General features: G+C 47.9%; 2 protein-coding genes across 2 annotated transcripts in view; both read left to right on the forward strand.

Moving 5' to 3' along the window:
- The first annotated feature begins 20 nt into the window (after positions 1-20).
- Imp4 (IMP4, U3 small nucleolar ribonucleoprotein) lies at positions 21-5,622 on the forward strand. The gene is made up of 9 exons (XM_005359904.2): positions 21-433; positions 551-659; positions 2,868-2,951; positions 3,498-3,607; positions 3,682-3,814; positions 3,888-4,042; positions 4,129-4,223; positions 4,328-4,401; positions 4,491-5,622. Exons 1-9 carry the CDS (start codon positions 431-433, stop codon positions 4,601-4,603), a joined length of 876 nt encoding a protein of 291 aa, XP_005359961.1. The 5' UTR covers positions 21-430; the 3' UTR covers positions 4,604-5,622.
- A 9,850-nt stretch (positions 5,623-15,472) lies between these two features.
- Positions 15,473-19,973, forward strand: part of Ptpn18 (protein tyrosine phosphatase, non-receptor type 18) — a 22,203-nt gene continuing 17,702 nt past the window's right edge. Inside the window, exons 1-5 of the mRNA XM_026785707.1 lie at positions 15,473-15,565; positions 18,398-18,506; positions 18,770-18,846; positions 18,938-19,033; positions 19,126-19,164. Coding sequence (XP_026641508.1) covers positions 15,473-15,565; positions 18,398-18,506; positions 18,770-18,846; positions 18,938-19,033; positions 19,126-19,164 — 414 coding nt within the window. The remainder of the gene's footprint in view (positions 15,566-18,397; positions 18,507-18,769; positions 18,847-18,937; positions 19,034-19,125; positions 19,165-19,973) is intronic.

Consider the following 19,973-nt stretch of genomic DNA (forward strand, 5'->3'; position numbering starts at 1 on the left):
GGAGACGATCTCCGGGTGGCCCGCATCAACGGCTAAGGCGCTCCGGGAACCGGGACGCGGACTATTTCCCGAGTCAGATGGCTATGAAGAGTCGGGCCGTAAGCGTAGTCCCAGGAAGCCACTAGTCTAGTTTTCCGCTTCTTGTCTTCGCGAGCCGACTGTTTGATCGCTTAGTCAGGCCGAGGGCAGACTCGTCTATCTGGGCTGTCTTAAAGCACGTGACATTCCGAATCCAGGGACTTGATTGGCTGCCTGGCTGACCAATACCCTTGCGATGCCCTCCGCCGTTCGCCATCTTAACGTGGGGCACTCCGGACGGCAGCCCATTCGAGTGAAGCCTCTAGGCCTTCCTGGTTGAGGGCGGAAGTGAGCGCTGCGTGGTGCCGGCGGCGCCTAAAGATCAGAGACTCGTGTGGGAGCGGCGCTCATCATGGTAGGATGTTTGGAGTTCTGGATTTGTCTTGATGGTGGTGGTGGAGGGGGACTCGTGGAGGGCTGGGTTGGGGTCCTTGGTGATCGGGAGTGGAAAGCGACCATGTCTGCTCTCTAGCTCCGTCGGGAGGCTCGCCTGCGCCGGGAGTACCTGTACCGCAAAGCCCGGGAGGATGCGCAGCGGTCGGTTCAGGAGAAGAAAGAGCGAGTCAAGCGTGCTCTTGAAGGTGAGCCTTCCCCCCTATCCTGGCGGGGTACCAGTCCTTGATAGAGCATACTGCTGTAAACGCGTTTGAACTTGGCGTATTTGTGGTAGTGTGGCCGAACAGCTCTTCGTTCTTTGCCTGTTAGGTACGACCTCACTGGTTTCGGAATGGTCGGTATGGCCATTTGTGCTTGCAGTCTCGCATGTTTACAAGTTGGTTGTTACTTTCGCTTACGGAATATCTCGTTTTTCGAGTTAGAAGTTTAAAACTTTGCCTTGCTTTTATCCACGTTTCCATTTTTGTCCCATTAAATGAAATCTATAACAGAGCTTAATTAGAAATGTCATATTTATCCCTATTTCATTGGTTCTGTATCCAGGGAGGTTTATGTCTCCTATCTATCGTTCATCACCCGTGGTACGTTTTATGACTATAAAGTATGTATGTGTTACGTAAAGCTTGCTTGAGTTAGGAAGCATAATGTCAGGGCCAGGATTGTACCTCAGTTGTTAGACTGCCTGCCTAACATGATACCAGCCTAACTAAACTGGGCCTAGTAGCCTATGCCTGTAATCCCGAACTGGGGACGTAGAGGGAGTGCTTTCTCCGACTGCATGAGGTCCAGATCAGCTTGGCCTGCATGAGCATAGCGCTCAGTGTCTGTGACCCATCTTCAGAACTTAAAAAAAAAAAAAAACGAGGTGAAGAAAAGATTACTCAAGGGTGAGGAACACTTACTGCTCTTTCAGAGAACCCAAATTCATTTCCCAGTACCCACATGGAGTGGCTCATAACTGCCTATGACCCCAGCGCCAGGGGATCCAGTGTGTTCTGGCCTCAGCAGCCACCCTCACATGTGTTCATGTAAACTCAGACAGACACACAAACACAAAATTGTAAAAGGGAAAACGATCGCTATATTAACATTTATAGTAATCACTATATTAAATATTGCATTAAAAGAAACCATTTTGTTGTTTTGGTTTGGTTTTGCTGGGTGGTGGTGGTACACGCCTTTAATTCCAGCACTAGGGAGGCAGAGGCAGGTGGATCTCTGAGTTCAAGGTCTGCCTAGTCTACAGAGCAAATTCTGGAACAGCCTGGGCTACACAAAGAAATCCTGTCTCAAAAAAAAAAAGAAAGAAAGAAAGAAACCATTTTTTAAGCTATTATTTGTGCGTACATTATACCTATTTAGTTTTAAGTCTAAAGATTTTAGAGTATATATGTTTGGCCGCTTTGTTTGGATGAGAGTGCTCAGTGGATAGACATTCCTTCTTGTGAGTGACTGGGGAATTCTTTTCCTGTGGCAGATGGGGCAGGGCCTGTTTGTAATTGGTAGCTGGAAGGAGTGCTGTTGCTGTGGTTCTCCCCTTCACTTCCACATGCTGGAGAGCAGAACTGGGCCTGTGGATGGGATGTTCAAATGTGTTTTATTTTCCAGAGTGGACATATCACAGCTTAGCCCCCGACTACCCCACTTTATCCCCAGAAGAAACCTCTGACCCACAACCAGCATAGGCCACTCACCTTGAAGTATTCTGTGCATCAAGACTAGCAGTGTTCTTTTTATACTGTTTTGCAGTTATTGTTTTTGGGACAAGGTCTTACTTTGTAGCCTTGGCTGGCCTGTATTCACTGTGTAGACCAGGCTAGCCTCAAACTCACAGAGATCCACCTGCCTCTGTCTCCTAAGCCCTGGAATCAAAGGCATGAACTCCACACCCAGCTTAGTGTCCTTGTGTGAAGACTTTGGGGTCACGGGTCTTTCTTCCTACATTAAGAACAGTCTTTGTTTGTTTGTTTGTTTGTTTGTTTTATAATGTTCCTCAGGACCAGAGTCCTGTACCTGCAAATAAAATGCCCATCGTTGAGTTACCAAAACTTCTTTAAATTTTTGTCTGGTTATAAAAATAATACATAAAAATGAGCTCCGCAGGTGCCATAAGCTGACAATTAGATGAGAAGTTGGTAACTAGTGTGTGGTGGCATGCCTTGTAATCACAACAGTTAAAAGCTAAAGCCGTGCACATCTCCAGAGCATTTCTCAAATGAAGTAAGTAACATAATGGTTCATTGCTTCTCTGGTCCTCTATTTCTGTACTGACTCCGTTAAGAAAGAAGTAGAGTGTTTTCCCATCAACTTTGTGCAGACTAGTAAACCACAGTGTCTTATAAATTTATGGGCCCTACTTGTGTCTCACTCAGTTCCCTGTCTTTTCCTTACAGAAAACCAGCTGATTCCCTCTGACCTGCGCCGGGAGGCTCTAGCCTTACAGGGGTCCCTGGAGTTCGATGATGCTGGCGGAGAAGGTAGAACTGTGCTGTGCAGCCCTCTTCCACACTGAACCAACTTCTCTGCGCACTGGGCTCCTTGTCCTCTTCAGACACAGTGGGCAGTTTCCCACCTGATGGATGGAAGTGTCCGGGTGTTTCTGTGCTTGTCCCCATTTCACTCCTGTTCGCCTGTGTGGCATCGCAGGGCTCTCCCTAAATGGGGACTTTTAGTTTCGTTTACAAAACGATGAACACAGTAGCTTTTGCTCTTAGTTCACTCCCCTCACGGGAGTGTGTGCTGGGGCAGAGCCCTGACCTCAGCACTGCACCCTCATGTCTTGTCACTGAATTATTTAATAAGCAGGGAAGAAGTCACAGGGGTGATCGGTATTTGTTATGAGGAAAGGGAGTCTCCCACCTCTTGTTCTAGCAGTTCAGAACTCTGCCACCACAGAACACTCGGTAACCAAGGGTAGCTGCTCTCCTGGTCTATACAGTTCTGGTCTCTAGAGGTACATTTCCATCTGTGAAGGTTTCTCTTGAGCAGACTCAGCATTTTCTTGTCCCTTGCTCTCCTGACAGGTGTGACCAGCCATGTAGATGATGAATATCGATGGGCTGGGGTGGAGGATCCTAAGATCATGATCACTACCTCCCGAGACCCCAGTTCTCGCCTGAAGATGTTTGCAAAGGTACTAGGGGGCAGGGAGTAGGGGATGCCCATGGTCAGTGGCCCCAATTCTAATTTGACATTGGTCTATGGCAGGAACTGAAACTGGTGTTCCCAGGTGCCCAGCGCATGAACCGCGGTCGGCATGAGGTTGGAGCGCTGGTGCGGGCTTGCAAAGCCAATGGGGTCACCGACCTGTTGGTTGTCCATGAGCACCGAGGCACACCTGGTAAGGCCTGCCACAGGGGAAGGGAGCTGGGTTTGTTCTCGTGGCAGAGTGTCTGACAGCCTGTACCCTACAGTGGGGCTCATTGTCAGCCATCTGCCCTTCGGTCCCACGGCGTACTTCACACTGTGCAATGTGGTTATGCGGCATGACATCCCTGACCTGGGCACCATGTCAGAGGCCAAGCCTCACCTCATCACTCACGGCTTCACCTCACGGTTGGGCAAGCGGGTAAGTATGGGAGCCTTGGGGTAGTGGTGGAGGTGGGGAGTAAGGATCAGGCCAGCCACTTGTGACTGTCCCTTCCTGTGTCCCAGGTGTCTGATATCCTTCGTTACCTGTTCCCTGTGCCCAAAGACGACAGCCATCGGGTCATCACCTTTGCAAACCAGGATGACTACATTTCCTTCCGGTGCGTCTCTGGGCTGCATCTGGTACCCCATGACCTTCGTAGCCTTTTGGCTGACCCACAGCCCTTCTGAGGCACGTCCCTATCTCTGCTTGCTCTCTCCCCAGGCACCATGTCTACAAGAAGACAGACCACCGCAATGTGGAGCTGACTGAGGTTGGGCCTCGGTTCGAGCTGAAGTGTGAGTTTGGAGCTTTAGTTTATGCCTGGGGGGTGGTTAAGGAGGGGCTTGGTTGTGCGTGGGATGACATCTTTTTCCCCTGACCCTAGTATACATGATTCGCCTGGGCACATTGGAGCAGGAGGCCACGGCAGACGTAGAGTGGCGCTGGCACCCCTATACCAACACTGCCCGCAAGAGGGTCTTCCTGAGCGCTGAGTGACCTGTGAGCTACTGGCCAGTCAGGATGCGGACTTGGACTTCTGGGACAGGGACTTGTCACAGACAGATTTACTAATCCCAAGTGGGGGCTGGAAGGATCCAAAATAAACCCTCTGTCGTCATGCTACCCAAGTGCCTCTCACTGGTCACAGTAGGCCAACTCTCTTGTCAGGCCAAATCTGAAAGATGAAGCTCACAGAGTGTCCATGAGTTGAAGACCTAATGACTGTGGAGTGTCCTCAGGCCTCGTTTTATGTGGAGTATAAACAGCCCCTCTCAGGCTGGGGATGGTACAGACTCCCCACTGGGAAATGAGTGGTTGTTTGGGGAGTTGGGCCCTGTGATCAGTTATCTAGGTGGTTTAGGGTAAGTCTTTTTCACCAGCAGCAAGCTGACCCCATTCCAGTGCCAGCCTAACTCGTCAGTTTAACAGGGTCCCTCTGCCAAGCAGGTGCATTCTCCCTCTTCAGGAGACATGGTGACACCAACAACCTACCTGCCCTTCCTCTAACTCTTGCAGATGGGCCTATCCAACAGCACACGGGGAGGTGCCTCAAGATTCTAAGTCTGTGCCTCAGTTTCTCCCAACTTACACCTTCTCTGTACCCACATTTCTGTTCATGCCTGGGGACCCTGGGTTTATGTAGAGTGGTTGTCAAGACCCTGCAAATGCACTAGAGTTTACAAGGAGAGCTGTGATGTGATCCATCATGCAGTTAGGAGGAGACCTCTGAGGAAGCGTGTCAGGACAGCATAAGACATGTCTGCATGGAATCCCGAGAACTGAATTAGTGTGAGGTAACAGAAGCCATCTGAATGACATGAGACCCAGTAGAAGAGGAGATAGGGAGGCGTAGGAGCCACGGAGGCCACTGTGTTGGAAAGTCTGGGATGAAACCACCATTACAGCTCATGGATCCAGTTCCTCTGCAAAGCCTTGGGGATTTTGCTTCTTTCTTGGAAGAATGAATCTTTGTGTGTGTGTGTGTGTGTATTGTTGAAATTTTAAAACTAGTAAAATCAAAATTGTGGTGTCCTGTGTTTATTTCTTATAGCTGCCATAGGAATTATTGGGGACCAGATAATTTAATAGAAATTGTTAGTTTTAGAGTCATGGTGCAAGGTCAGGGTGTTCACTCCCTCCTAAGTCTGTATGTGTAGGGTGGGGATCTGTTGCTCTTTTGCTTGTGATGACTGCCAGCAACCCTGGGCATTCATTATTGTCGACTCGAGCGCATCAGTGCCAGCCTTTGTCTTCCATGCTTCCTCTGCCTATCAAATTTCTTGAATGCTTCTCTTAGAAGGACCTTTGTCAGAGGGTTTACAGCCCATGATCTGGGATGATCTTATTTACACAGTTCTGAACTCAGTTATATTTGCAGAGACCCTTCTTTCTTTTTCCTTTTATTGAATTTTATTGAGCTCTATATTTTTCTCTGCCCCCCTCCCTGCCTCTCCCCTCCCTTTCAGCCCTCTCCCTTGGTCCCCATGTTCCCAATTTACTCCGGAGATCTTGTCTTTTTCTACTTTCCATGTAATTAGATCCATGTATTCTCTCTTAGTGTCCTCATTGTTGTCTAGGTTCTCTGGAATTGTGATTTGTAGGCTGTTTTTGTTGTTGTTTTTGCTTTATGTTTAAAAACCACTTGATAATTGTCTTTCTGGGTCTGGGGTTACCTCACTCAAAACGATATTTTCTAGCTCCATCCATTTGCCTGCAAAATTCAAGATGTTATTTTTTTTCTGCTGTGTAGTACTTCATTGTGTAAATGTATCACATTTTCCTTATCCATTCTTCGGTCGAGGGGAGAGACCCTTCAAATGCACTTGCAGTTACAGTTTCTAAGGATTAGAATGTCTTTTTCTTTTTAAATTTTATGTGTAAAAGTGTTTTGCCTGCATACACGTCTGTCCACTTGCAGGTCTGGTGCCTGAGGAGGCCAGAAGAGGGTGTAGGATCCCCTAGGCCTGGAGTTGGACAGTTTTTAGCCATCATATGGATGCTGGAAATTGAACCTTGATCTTAAAGAGCACCCTAATATTCCTTTTCTCCTTTTGGTTTTTCAAGGTGGTTTCTCTGTATGGTTCTTGGCTGTCCCAGAACTAGCCCTGTAGACCAGGCTGGCTTAGAATCTGGAGATCTACCTCCCTCTTCCTCCTGAGTGCTGGGATTGAAGGTGTGCACCACCACCACCGCAGCAGCAGCATCTAGTGTTCTTAAGCACTGAGCATGCTTGTATATGAGTTTGTTCTTTGTTGTAACTTTCTCCACACTCTGTTCTGTGTGTTTAGTTTTTTAAATTATTTTGATATGACACACAGAGTTTCTTTTCTGGTCTTGCCCATTTGGTGTTCTGTGGGCCTCTTGTATCTCCTTGGGCATCACTTCATCTAGAGTTGGGAGGTTTTTCTTCCATGATTTTATTGAAAATATTTCCTGTTCATTTGACATGCAATTCCTATTCTTGTATGCCTATAAATTTTGCCTTTTTGTGATGTCCCAAAGATCTTTAAAGTGGAGTGTTAGTTGACTGCGAAACACACATTTCCTTAAATACTAGTTTGGGGGGACCTGAGGGGCCACCAATTGCATTTTGTGTGCTAGTTAGTGTATTAGTTCCTGTGGGTGTGAGCGGAGAGAGAAAAACCACAGCGGCATTGGTAATTACTATTAGGTCACTGTAAAGTGGAGGAGGGGCTCGTGTAAAAGAAGGAATGGTGGGAACACAAGGGAGGTGAGACGTGAGAGATTGGGTTATAAATTTACTGTGGTGACCGGACTAGCTTTGAACTCATCTGCCTTTGCCTCCCAAATGCTGAGTTGAAAGGTATGTTCTACCATGCCTGATCTGATTGTTCACTTCTAAATAAAGTACCAGAGGAAGTGTGCTGAGGCCGGGTTAACATCAGATGGGAGCTACAGGTCAGTGATGCAGGTTTCTGACCAGATCCATCATTAAGAGGCCCCTGGTGCTGCCAGCAACATGTGTGAGCACTTGTCTGAGTACATTTCCTCCATGGAAATGGCAGGTAGGTGAGGCCGCCTTGGAGAGGTGACAGTCTAGGGGAAAAGTTAATATGTAGATTTTAAGGATGTCAATTTCTGCACCAGCAAATGTCTCAACAGGTAAAGGTACTTACTGCCAACCCTGACAAGCTGAGTTCAGTTTCCAAGTCCCCATGAAGGAAGGAGAGAACCCAAATCCACAAGTTGTTTTCCCCATATGCCTCCATGCACAAAAAAAAATAAAAATATAGTAAAGACTTTCGCAGGGCAATGGTGGCGCATGCCATTAATCCCAGAACATGGGAGCAGAGGGAATTCCAGGGTAGCCATGGCTGCACAGAGAAACCTTGTCTCAAAACCGAACAAATAAAAAGAATGTCATTTTAGTCTGATCGTTTGCTTTTTCAAGACAGGGTTTCTTTGTGTAGCCCTGTCTATCCTGGAACTCATTCTAGACTAGGTTGACCTTGAACTCACAGAGATCCACCTGTCTTTGCCTCCCTAGTGCTGGGATTACAGGCGTGCACCAACACCACTGGAAAGATACCATTTTCAAATCTGGGAACAGCATTAATCTCATGGTCCTGGTAGCTCCAGTATCCTGGGATCTCTGTTACAATTTAGGCTTTACCTTCACAGCTTCATGCAGTGACCCCATACCTACCGTGCCACATATTGCCTGGCTTTATCTGTTCTTGGAAACCATGGATATGACTCCTTGAACCTCTCAATCTTGCATCTTTCATGGCTGAAAATCCAGGACCCACATAGATGGTGCTGTCAAGTTCTGCTGCTAAGATACAACATAGCCTGGTGTCCTTGGACCACAGCTACGCCAAATTGGTGCTAGCCTGGGGAGACACTGTAATCCAGTGCTTTGACAGGTGCTTCTCAGTGGTGCTGATTGCTCCAATAGTGCGGCTGCATCCTCATCACCAGCCTGACAGCTCCCCTGTCTTTGTCCACTGACTTTACATTCAGCTTCACCGCAGTTCTCGGGACATAGCGGGATGAAGTCATTTTCGTAGACTAGCACACAGATGTAAGCCCATTTGGGCTCTACTGGCGGTTCTCAATTGCTTTTCCTGTCCACAGTTCTAAATTCCTTCCCTTCCTACAAATCAAACAAGTTCCCATGATCTACAAACCTCAGGGTCTGACAGCAGCGGCCCCACTTCTCAGTCTCAGTTTATGTCAAAACACCCCGAGAAGTCTCTTGAGGAAGGAAGGATTAATTTTGGCTCTCAGTTCAAATACAGTCCCTTGGGACAGGGAAGTTATGGCAGCAAGAACTTGAATTAGCGTAGGAAGCATAGTGTGGGGGAATGCTGCTTGTCAGCTAGCTTCCTTTTTAGTCAGTGCAGAATTTAAGCCCAGGGAATGGTGCCGCCTATTTTTAGGATGGTTCTTGCCTCAGCTTAATCTATATTAATGCCTCACACACTTGGCTAAAGCAGTGCTTCTCAACCTTCCTAATGATGCGACCCTTTGATACAGTTCCTTATGTTGTAGTGATCCCCAACCATAAAGTTATTTTTATTGCTACTTTATATATACTTTTATAAAGCTGTAATTTTGCTGCTGTTTTGAATCATAATATAAATATTGTTGGAGACAGAGGTTTGTCAAGGAGTTGCAACCCACAGGTTGAGGATGACTGGTCTAGAGGCCTCTCACTGGTCTAGAGATTTCTCAGGGGTGTGCCTGAAGGCTTACCTCATAGGTAGTTCTAGATCCTGTTAATAGTCAGCTGTACTACCACTCTATAGCCTCCAGAGAGCGCTAAAGTGTAGTGTGGCGTTCTCTTTATGATGTGTACCTGTAGCCTCGAGATGCTGATGTTGTTCCAAGGAAGGAACCATTGATTCAGAATACTGAAACCTCTGAGGAGATTGGGGAACCCCAGAGGAGCTCTCCAGGAAGCCCTGGTACTGCTGGGCTCAAACTCCTGCTTGCAGATGGAGAGGGTTGTGCATTCTATTTGCCGAAGGTCAAGCTTGCGGATGACTAGGGTGTCAGCCTGTGGAGCCTGAGCGTTTTTAACAGTGAAGCAGTGAAGTGTGTGTGTGGGAAGGGTGTTTGACGATATCTTCTGTCCATTCGGTTTGTTGAATTTCTTTGGTTCAGTGGAAAAGAGAGCTTGAGAATAATTGGGTATTAGGGGTTATCATCAAGAATCTCCCCACAAGCCTCCTGAGTTAAAGCACTGTCTCCCAGGTTTTCCACTGTTGTTTCTTTTTCGCTTTGACACAACAGTTCAGGCTGGGCCCCTCAGAGCACCCATCAACTCAGTCCTCAGCTCTTGAATGGCCAGTGGACCAAGGACTCTGAGTGTTATAACTATATAAAGCATCAGATCCAGTTAGAGTCAAACATTCCTGCCCTCTTTGCCAGCAACCAGTCAGACCAGTTTTACCTAGACAGAGTTCTGCTCCAGTTTGCTTTTGGTTGCTGTGACAAGCACCGTGACCAAAAGCAGCTTGAGGAGGGAAGGGTTTACTTGGCTTACAAGTTACTATCGTTTACAATGGGTAGAACATGTTAGTACTTTCTTATTGCATAAGGGCAGAACCAGGGAACAGTTATAATCAGATCAAAGCAAACCCCAAGCCCAACATCATTGCTCAAATTTTGCAGCTCAGTGTTTGACAGTTGGTATTCATTCACACACAATCTTCTGAGCTCCAAAGGACGGGCAGCCTGTGATGCTTTGAATGAGGATGACTCCCAGTATTTAAATGTTTGATTTCCTTGGTGGACTGCTTAAGTGTTAGGAGGTGTAGCCTTGCTGAAGAAGGTGTTTCTCTGTTTGCTGCTTATTGATATGTAAGCTCTCAGTTTTTTGCTCCAGCACCATGCCTGTCGGCCTGCTGCCATATGCCCCGGCCATGACGGTCATGGATGCAATTGCTGAAACAGTAAGCAATCCCCGAATTAAATGCTTTCTTTTATAAACTGCCTCTGTCATGGTGTCTCTTCACAGCAATAAAACAGTAAGACACAGTCCCACTCTCTGCCTCTGCTATCTGCAGCACACACAGCTTGTCTCGTAAGCTTAGGCTGGCTCCTCTCTGTTAATTGTCCTTGACTGATATCCTGTAGTCTCCAGTATGCTGGGGTCTTCGCCGCAGCTAGGAAGGCTGTGCCTTCACCAGTGGCTTCTCTTGACCTCCTCATGAACTCTGGCACTTTTACATGGGGCCAGACTTCAGCTTCTCTCCGTGACCCCTTCGATGCTGATTTTCACTAAAACTGAGACTGCGCCTTTACCAGTGGCATCTCTGCAGAGAGTCTGCCACCCAGCCACAGTACCAAATCTGCTGCATTTGATGACCCCTTCATGCCTACAAACCAGTTCCATGTGGGAGGCTTTCATCCCTTACCAAGTTCAGCTATCAGCTAGAGATGCACCCAGCCCAGACCACAGCTTCTGTATACTGACCCAGTGTACACCTCAGTGATACTGACCTCTTAATAATTGCCGTTGCCTTCTCAGTATCCATCACCCCAGTAAAACAAAGAAGGCTTCACTTCCAGATTCTGGATTCAAATATACCACACAAATAGAACTGAGAAAGATTCTCAAACTTCCCTCAGAAACATTGTAAGCCATTGTTATCTTCTCTTCCAAGGTCCTACAGAACAGTTCGCTAACACTGAGTGGCTTTCCCAGTCCAAAGATCCAAAATCCTCCACAGTCCTCCCCCAAATCAACACTGTCAGGTTCAGCACAGCAAAAACCCACTCCTAGTATCAATTTCTGATCTAGTTTGTTTGCAGTAGCAGTTACAAACATTGTGACCAAAAGCACCTTGAGGCGTGTGCTGGCTAGTTTATCTCAGCCTGACACCAACCAAAGTCATTTGGGAAAACGAAACCTCAACTGATGAGTATCCCCACCAGATTTGCCTGTGGCCTAAAGACTGATGTGGGAGGATCCAAACTCACGGTGTGCTCCTAGTACCAGCCCTGCGCTGGTGGTCCTGAGTGCTCTAGGAAAGCAGTTAAGCAAAGCCAGGAAGAACACGCCATGGCCTCTGCCTCAGTTCCTGCCTACCAGGTTCCTGCCTTGAGTTCCTGCTTTGACTTCATTTGATGATGAACTGTGATTTGGAAAGGTAGGTGAAATAAATCCTTTCCTCCCCTAGCTGTTTTTGGTCATGGTGATCACGGTAATAGAAACCCTATCTAAGGGAAGAAAGAGTTGATTTGACTTACAGATCACAGCCCATCACTGAGAGAACTCAAGTGGGAACCTGGGGGCGGGAACAGAGGCAGAGTCCCCTGAGGACTGCTGCATCGCTGGCTTGCTTTCTCCTTGTGCAGTCAGCTTTCTTCAAATAATATATTTTTTTTTTCTGCCAGTTTTTTTATATAGCCCAGGACCAGCTACCTGCCTGGGGTAGCCCCACCCACAATGAACTGGACCCCCTACATCAGTTAGCAATTTAAAACAGTATGTCCACATTCACGTCCACAAGCAACGTGACGTAATGGAGTTCAATGGAGGGTCCCTCTTCTCAGGTGTGTCAAGCTGACAGTCAAGATTAACCATCAAGATAGACAGAATCCCAAGAGAACAGACTCCCATCTGGATAGCCAGATAGAATTTTAGACAGACGAGAAGACAGACATCTAGACAGAGCAGTGGTCCCAGAGAAATAGAGCCCCCCTTCCTTGCTGACTAAAATTAATCCCAGCCAAGCAGAAGACAAAACATCCCCACCAATTAATTTACCCCAGTGGAGACCCGTCACCCTCCCAGTCTGTATTCAGATGGACAGGCTTACTTATTGGCCAAACTTGAGCCTATGGGAGAAACAAACTTTTTCGGCAGAAAGGATACCTCCTTCTGGAGAAATAGACTCCACTGGATCTCCCAGCTGGATTCTCATTCCCTGCTTGCACAGATCTCCAGATCCCAAAGCAGAGATTCTCCATGCACTGGTCAGCTTTCCTGTCCCCCTGCCCATTACCATAGCTGACCATCCAGTGGCCACTGCCCATCAGTGATATCTACTGCTGCTCCATGGAGACCTTTCACGATCCCTTAGTGACACTCCTCCATTTGTTCTGGAGTCACCTGGCTTAGAATGACTGCCATTAGTCATCTCGGAGACTCAGCTTCTGTGACTCCTATTTTCACGTAGTTCATAGACCTATGTACTGCCTGCCTGAGTCACCCGCCACCCATGTCTGTCCGTCCAACAGGCATCAGCAGTCCCACTGGCATTTACTGCTCACCTGCTTCCTTGGGAACCAATCCTCCAAGTCTCTGAGGCCCCTCAATTAATGAATTGACCTTCACCCTGCCCCAGGTGACACCAACTTCCAATCACTGTTGGTCACATAACTGCCTTCCAGTGAGCCCACAATTACTGTCCCTTCTCAGTGATCCCTGCTGACCCCCTTAGAACACACAAACATGAACAGTGGCTCCCCAATAACTCACAATAGTCTAGACCCCCACTTTTTAAGGCTTAAAATAATTCCTCCGTAGCTCCGTACATATGCAATGTGCTTTGATCATATTCCTCCCGCTGCCCTCTCGAATCCCCTTCCTCTTCCTGCAGACCCCCTTCATGACAAGCCCTCTCCTACTTGCTTGTCCTTGGTGTGCATGTGCCCCGCTGCAGTGAACCGGGGTTTTCTGAATAGGCATGGGTAGGGCGGGTACACTTACTTGAGTGAGGGAAACTTACCAGTGGCCGCACTATTGAGGAATGTGACCCCCCATGACTATTAACTGCCTATAGCTCCTCAGAGAGGGATGAGGCCTGCTGAGTTCCTCTCATTCACGATGGCACTTTGATAAGCCCAGAGTTATGGGTTCATGGGTGCAACCGCTATGCCATATCCAGAAGACAATGTTTCATGGCACTCCTCACCTTCTGGCTCTTATGTTCTTCTTGCCCCCATCCCCACCCTGCAACGTTCCCTGAGCCTTGGAGAGGGTGGTACAGATGTCCCTTTTAGGACTGAACACCCAACAGCCACTCACCCTCAGCACGTTAAACAATCTGATTTTACCCTCATCTCTCAATATTTAAGCTAGGTCCCGCAAACTACAATCTGCAAACCACAAAATAGAATAAATGTAACGAAATTAAAGGATTGTTGCCAACACAGTGCATAAAACATTTTAAAAACTTTGGCCAGGCAGTGGTGGCACACACCTTTAATCCCAGCATTCAGGGGGCAGAGGCAGCAGATCTCTGTGAGTTTGAGGCCAGCCTGGTCTACAGAGCTAGTCCCAGGACAGCCAGGGCCACACAGAGGAACTCTGTCTTAAAAAAAAAAAAAACAAAAAAAAAGAAAATTATCTTATGTATATGAGTATTACTTGCCTGTATATCTGTGCCATGTGCATGCCCGGTGCTTGTGGAGGCCAGAAGGGGGCATTGGGTCCCCAGAATTAGAGTTTCTGATGGTTGAGAGTCACCATGTGGGTGGTGGGAACTAAACCCAGGTCCTCTGGAAGAGCAGCCAGTGCTCTTAACTGCCGAACCATCGTTCCAGCCTCTCTAAGTTCTTTTTTTTTTTAAATTACATTTATTTGTGTGTTTATGCACAAGGCTGTGCACATGAAGGTCAGGCTAACTCATGGAAGTGTTGCTGTTGTTTTTCTCCCACCATGAGTGTACCAGGAATGGAACTCAACTTCTTGACAGGCTTGGCAGCAAGGTCTTTAGCTTCGGAGCCATCTTATTGCCCGCTGCCCCCTTTCAATGAAAAAAAAAAATTGGATACAGCCATCCCTCCCTCACTATCTGGCTGTTTTCATGTTGACAAAGTGAAAGCACATAGGGTAGAGGTCAAGTAATCAAGCCCAAACCAGTTCTTGTCTGGCTTTTCAAGATGCTCTCCATTCTTTCATGAAAACACTGTGATGACCACTAAGTTGACAGCCTGTTTCCAACGACCCCATTGATCTTTCAGTGACTTAAAGCCCTATCCTTCTACACTCAACCCCAAATGATTTCCTCTGAGCCCTCCCTCATAGAGGGCTGGCAACCCCTGAAATTCTTTGGTTACCCTGCAGGTGTTGCTAGCCCATCTACTGAAGCCTGTGTTTTGGCAGCCCCCTTTTCATTTTATTTTGTGTGTACTTGGGGGGGGGGCGGGGATGTACCGTTCAGCTGCCTCTGCCTCTCGAATGCTGGAATTAAAGGCGTGCGCCACCACCGCTCGGCTTTCCCACGAACTCTTTTCCAGTACCTTAATTCTCTTCTTCTCAGAGAGGTGTGGGATTAATAGCCTTACATTAGGACTTGATCCTGGTATCCTCGCTTTTCCAGCAGATCCCAGAAAGAGAAAAACTCTCAGGAATAGGCCTTTTCCAAAAGCACAGTGGCAGGACAGTATTTTTCTTCGAAGCCTGCCTTTCCCCGACCTCTCTCATATTCAGCTGTGGCACAGCTGTGGATGTCTGCGTGCTGCGTGCAGGCTGGGTGGCCTCGCTACCCTGGTGCAATCTTGGGAACCTGGCCTACGACAGTGAGGGCGCAGCCATCCACCGAGAAAGGGACGTGATGGTGAGTCCGGTCTAGGGACTGGTTCAAGCGGGTCTGAGCGTTCCACGAGAACTCAACTGCTGCTGCACCGCAGTCTAAGCAACTGAGGCGCCATCGGGGAACTGCGGGTCAGACAGCCACACGACGTCCAGTTCGACAGCATTAGCTGCCCGCGCCCGTGGGTGGGGCGAAGTGGAGTGAGCTCCTAATGCAATTGGCCAAGGGGCGTGGCTTGCCAGCCACTGGCAGCCTTCATTGGCTTCTGGGACAGAGGCTCCGCCCCACACTGTCTAAACTCTCTCGCGGGGTGGGAGCGCGGCGTGCACAGACCTCGGCGGCGGGTCGCAGCATGAGTCGCCACTTGGACCTGGTGCGAAGCTTCCTGGAGCAGCTGGAGGCTCGGGACCGCCGGGAGGGAGAAATCCTTGGCCGCGAGTTCAGAGTGAGTGACACTCCAGCGATCAAACTTCGCAGCTAGGCTGTCCCCACCGCTGTCCATCTGTGCAATGTCAAAGTTCTGCCTGTTTCTCTCGGTTCCCGGGGCGTCTGTCTCCTGCCTCCGGCTCTCTGGTTTCCTCTTCCAGCACCTCCGTCGCTCTCTCACACTCTCCTTCAGCCTTTCCTACTCTGTCCGCAGGTGCCCAGAGGGTGAAGTACACCGCTGTCTGGGAGGAGTCTGGCACACTCAGGGTCAGTGTATCCCGGAGCGACCCTTCTCCCTAGCAGGGCGGTGGCTGCAGCTGGGGAGGGAGGCAGCACACCTGCGCTGGACTCCCAGTCCCCTTGCCGGGCCACTCCTAGGTCACCTTGTAATCCCTGGGAGGAAGTGGCTTGGGGCAGCAGAAAGAGGAACAGGGAAACTTTGTCGCTTAGCCTTTGAGCTCTGCGGAGCTTAGAATTTCGAGTCCTTGCCTGTGGCCTGGGGAAGTCTGACTTCAGTTTCAACTGTTTTGAAAATGTGAATGTTAAAAGTTGGTCTGAGAAATTAGATAGTTTTGGTAGAAACACTTAGCACTTATTTGGGTGCTCACGGGATAGGTGCCCTCAACATACATTATAAAACTTCTAAACGTTACATCAGGTAGTGCCAGTCAAGCCTGTAAAAGAGAATACCACTCAACAGGTAACGAAGTGTTTTAAATATAGTGACATGATCACACTGTATCAAACACAAATATGTATTATAAACATATAAAAACAAATATGACAATTAAATAACCACTTACAGCCTGGCATGGTGGCACACGCCTGTAATTCCAGCACTTGGTAGCCTAAAACAGGAGGATCGCCGTGAGGTCAAGGCCAGCCTGAGTTACATAATTTGAGGCCACTCTGAAATACAGAGTTAGATTGTCTCACAGAAAGAAAAAGATAGTTCACACAAAGATCATTATGTAACCCAATAACAGTACACGGTGGTGGCGCACACCTTTAATCCCAGTACTCCCGCTGGGAAGGCAGGGCCAGGTGGATCTCTGTAAGGTTGAGTCCAGCCTGGTTAACATAGAGAGCTCCAGGAGAGCCAGGACTATGCTGAAAGACCCTGTCTCAAAACAAATGTCAATACCACCATACACAACAAACAACAATACCACAATACATACAACAAACATGAATAAGAACCAAATTTATTAAATTCATAAATAAATACACAGACTAAACATGTATAGATGCAAATATAAATAATTTGCACATGTAAAATACTGTAATGTAAGAAATATATAAGTAATACATATTAATATAGTTTTTTTTGAGACAAAGTTTCTCTGTAGCCTTGGCTGTCTTGGAACTTGCTTTGTAGACCAGGTTGGCCTCCAACTCACAGAGATCTGCCTGCCTCTGCCTCCCCAGCGCTGGGATTAAAGGTGTGGGCCATCACCACCGGCCCTGAAATATGTAATTTATAAACATGAAAATGTGCATAAATATACACGTGGTGTATTGTTCAGGCTGATGAAGAGAGCAGTTCTGAGGGCAGAATCTTGCATGCACTCACTCACTCCAGGGCTTTGGTTTTTCCACCTCTGGAACTGAAATTCCAACAGTGACATCCACTGTAGGAAGGTGTCTCTGGGGGCTGGAATAAAACCCTTTGCAGTGGTGGCCCAAACACCACTTGATAGGTGTTTATTATCATTGCAATTATGAATACTGGATAATAAGAGTAATATCTTCACTAATTATAATAATGTACTAGTTATAAAACACCTATAATAGCATCTTCTTATATGTTATATGGTATAACATATATGACATCTTGTCACGTTGTATCTAGTATAAAGCATTTGTTTTAAAGTTTTGTTTGGTATGTATGTATATGCATGCACATGCACGCATGTGCTCGCAGTATTCTTGGAGACCAGAAGAAGGTGTTGGATCCTTTGAAGCTGGAATTGCAGGTAGTTGTGAGTTGGCCAGTGCTGGTGCTAGGAACCGAACTTGGGTCCTCTGCAAGAGCAGAAAGCACTCGACCACCATCTTTCCAACCACCATTTAATTTTTTTTGAGACAATATTTTATGTACCTCAGGCAGATCTTGAACTCAGTATGTAGCCAAGGGTGATTCTGAGCTTCTTATAAAATTGTACGTGCATGCATGCCTGCGTGTGTGCGCACGAGTATGTGTAACCATGAGAGTTGGTTCTCTCCTTCTACCTTAGGAATTCTGGTGGTCAATCTCAGATCATCAGGCTTGGTGGCAAGTACCTCTACCCTCTGAGCCATCCCCCCAGCCCATTTCATTTGTTCAGGGGTGGGAATCTTGTGCATGCCACAAGTACCCATGTAGAGGTCAGAGAACAACTTTCTGGTATTGCTTCTCACTCCTTATTAAGGTGTGCGATCTGGAGATTGAGCGCAAATCTTCAGGTCCGAATACCAAATGCTTTTATCCACTGAGCAATCGTTTGGGTCTAGATAATGCATATTTTATTATTTATAGTACATTATAATGTGGATCGAGGGTGCAGGCCTGAGAAGTCAACCTCCTTGTGGGACCTTAGGCAAGTTGCTCAACCACTTCCTCCGTCAGCTTCATCTACACAATGGACAGTGGGTAGTTTCTACTTAGGACGACTGAATCACTTAGGCGTGTTTTTCACTTGCTGTTGCTGGATATTATTAAACAGATTCTTATGCCATGGGTTTGCACGAGTCTTTCCTAGTCTGTTTGGATAACTCTTGGAATGTTTCAGCGTCCCAACACTCTGACCTGGCTTCTTTCTTCTTCTCTCTTGCCTCTTCTCTTCTTTTGGCTCGTGGTGCCTTCTACCAGGATATTAAGGCCCGCTCGGTGGCCTGGAAGACGGGAGGTGTGTGCTCCACTAAGGTCGGCAATCGACCTGGGAACACGAAGAAGAACCGCTATAAAGACGTGGTGCCATGTAAGTCACTGGGTATCTTTAGGGAGTCAGGGCCACTTGCACAAACGCTAGGTGGCAGTGCCCGAGTGGCAGCAGCTACCCACTGCCCGGCCCCAACGCTCCGCTCCGCAAAGAGGTGTACCTCCCATACTTGAGGCAGCTGCATTACTCCTTGAAGCCACAAGGGGCAGAGTCCTACCAGTGTTCCGTTACCAGGCTTGCTTTCGCATTGGAAGCCATCAGATAATTGCACACCCCTCTCCATATGTCTTACCCACTGGCAGATGACGAGACCCGCGTCATCCTTTCCCTGCTGCAGGAGGAAGGACATGGAGATTACATCAATGCCAACTTCATCCGGGTCAGGCTAGTGACCAGGGAAGAGGTGGCTTGGGGGTGGGGAGGGTGGGCTTCAGAATCTTGTTAATGAATGGTGAATGGGCCTTTCCCAGGGCACAGATGGAAGTCATGCCTACATTGCGACCCAAGGACCCCTGCCTCACACTCTGTTGGACTTTTGGCGCCTGGTTTGGGAGTTCGGGATCACGGTCAGCATTGGGGACCTTGGGCATGGTTCTGAGTCACCCTCCTTCCTGTTTCCTCGCCAGTCACCTCCCTCTTCCCTGCTCCTCTTGTCTAGGTGATCCTGATGGCCTGTCAAGAGACAGAGAATGGACGGGTGTGTATCCTCAGCCTCCCAGAGTGCAAAGAAGGCTTGTGTAGGGAGGGAAGAAGGATTCTTAGGGTCTCCGTCCCCTTTTGTCTCTAGGACCCTGGGTTAAGTCCTTGGCTGACTCCATTGTCGTTCTGTAAAAGCAGCTAGTCCTAATTTTGCTTTGATCTTTTTCCTTTTGTCCTTTTGGCGCTGGCAACCGGGGCTTTCCACCAGTCCATGACATGTCCAAGGACCTGCACTGCTCTGTTTCCTCTCTGGTCTTTCTTTCTGTACCCCTCCCTGCTTTTCACACTCCCCTCTACTTACGCTTGCCTGTTCCTCAGATGAGACAGAGTGGGTTCTCCTCCAGGGCCTGTGCCTCGGCCGTCCCCCTGCCTTAGACTTTTCAATTGCCCATTCTGTTACCTGGACCTTCAACTGGCTTCCCACTCTCCAGCATGCCCACCTGTAACTCCTTCCTGTTATTTTCCCATTTCTAGTCTATCCCAACAGTTCGTATCCACCGCAACACACTGGCTAATTCTACATGCGAAATACACTCACAATAGTGTGGTTACACCCCACACGCTATTGGTTTCGCCTTTCTGCCGGAATCCAATCTGTTCAGTCGGGTATAGCAGCTCCCTCCCATGCTGCTGGTACTTGGGAGGCCAAAATGAGAGGGTGAAAAGTTTGAGGGCAGTCTGCGCAACTCAGGGAGACCGCCAACATTTCCATCATCCCATTAGCAGTCACACGCCGCGATTAGCAGTCACAGACAACCCCGAGTCCACTTTTTTTTTTAATTTATTTATTTATTGAGGATTTCCGCC

This window comes from Microtus ochrogaster, linkage group LG2, assembly GCF_000317375.1.
Source record: "Microtus ochrogaster isolate Prairie Vole_2 linkage group LG2, MicOch1.0, whole genome shotgun sequence".
Taxonomy (NCBI): domain Eukaryota; kingdom Metazoa; phylum Chordata; class Mammalia; order Rodentia; family Cricetidae; genus Microtus; species Microtus ochrogaster.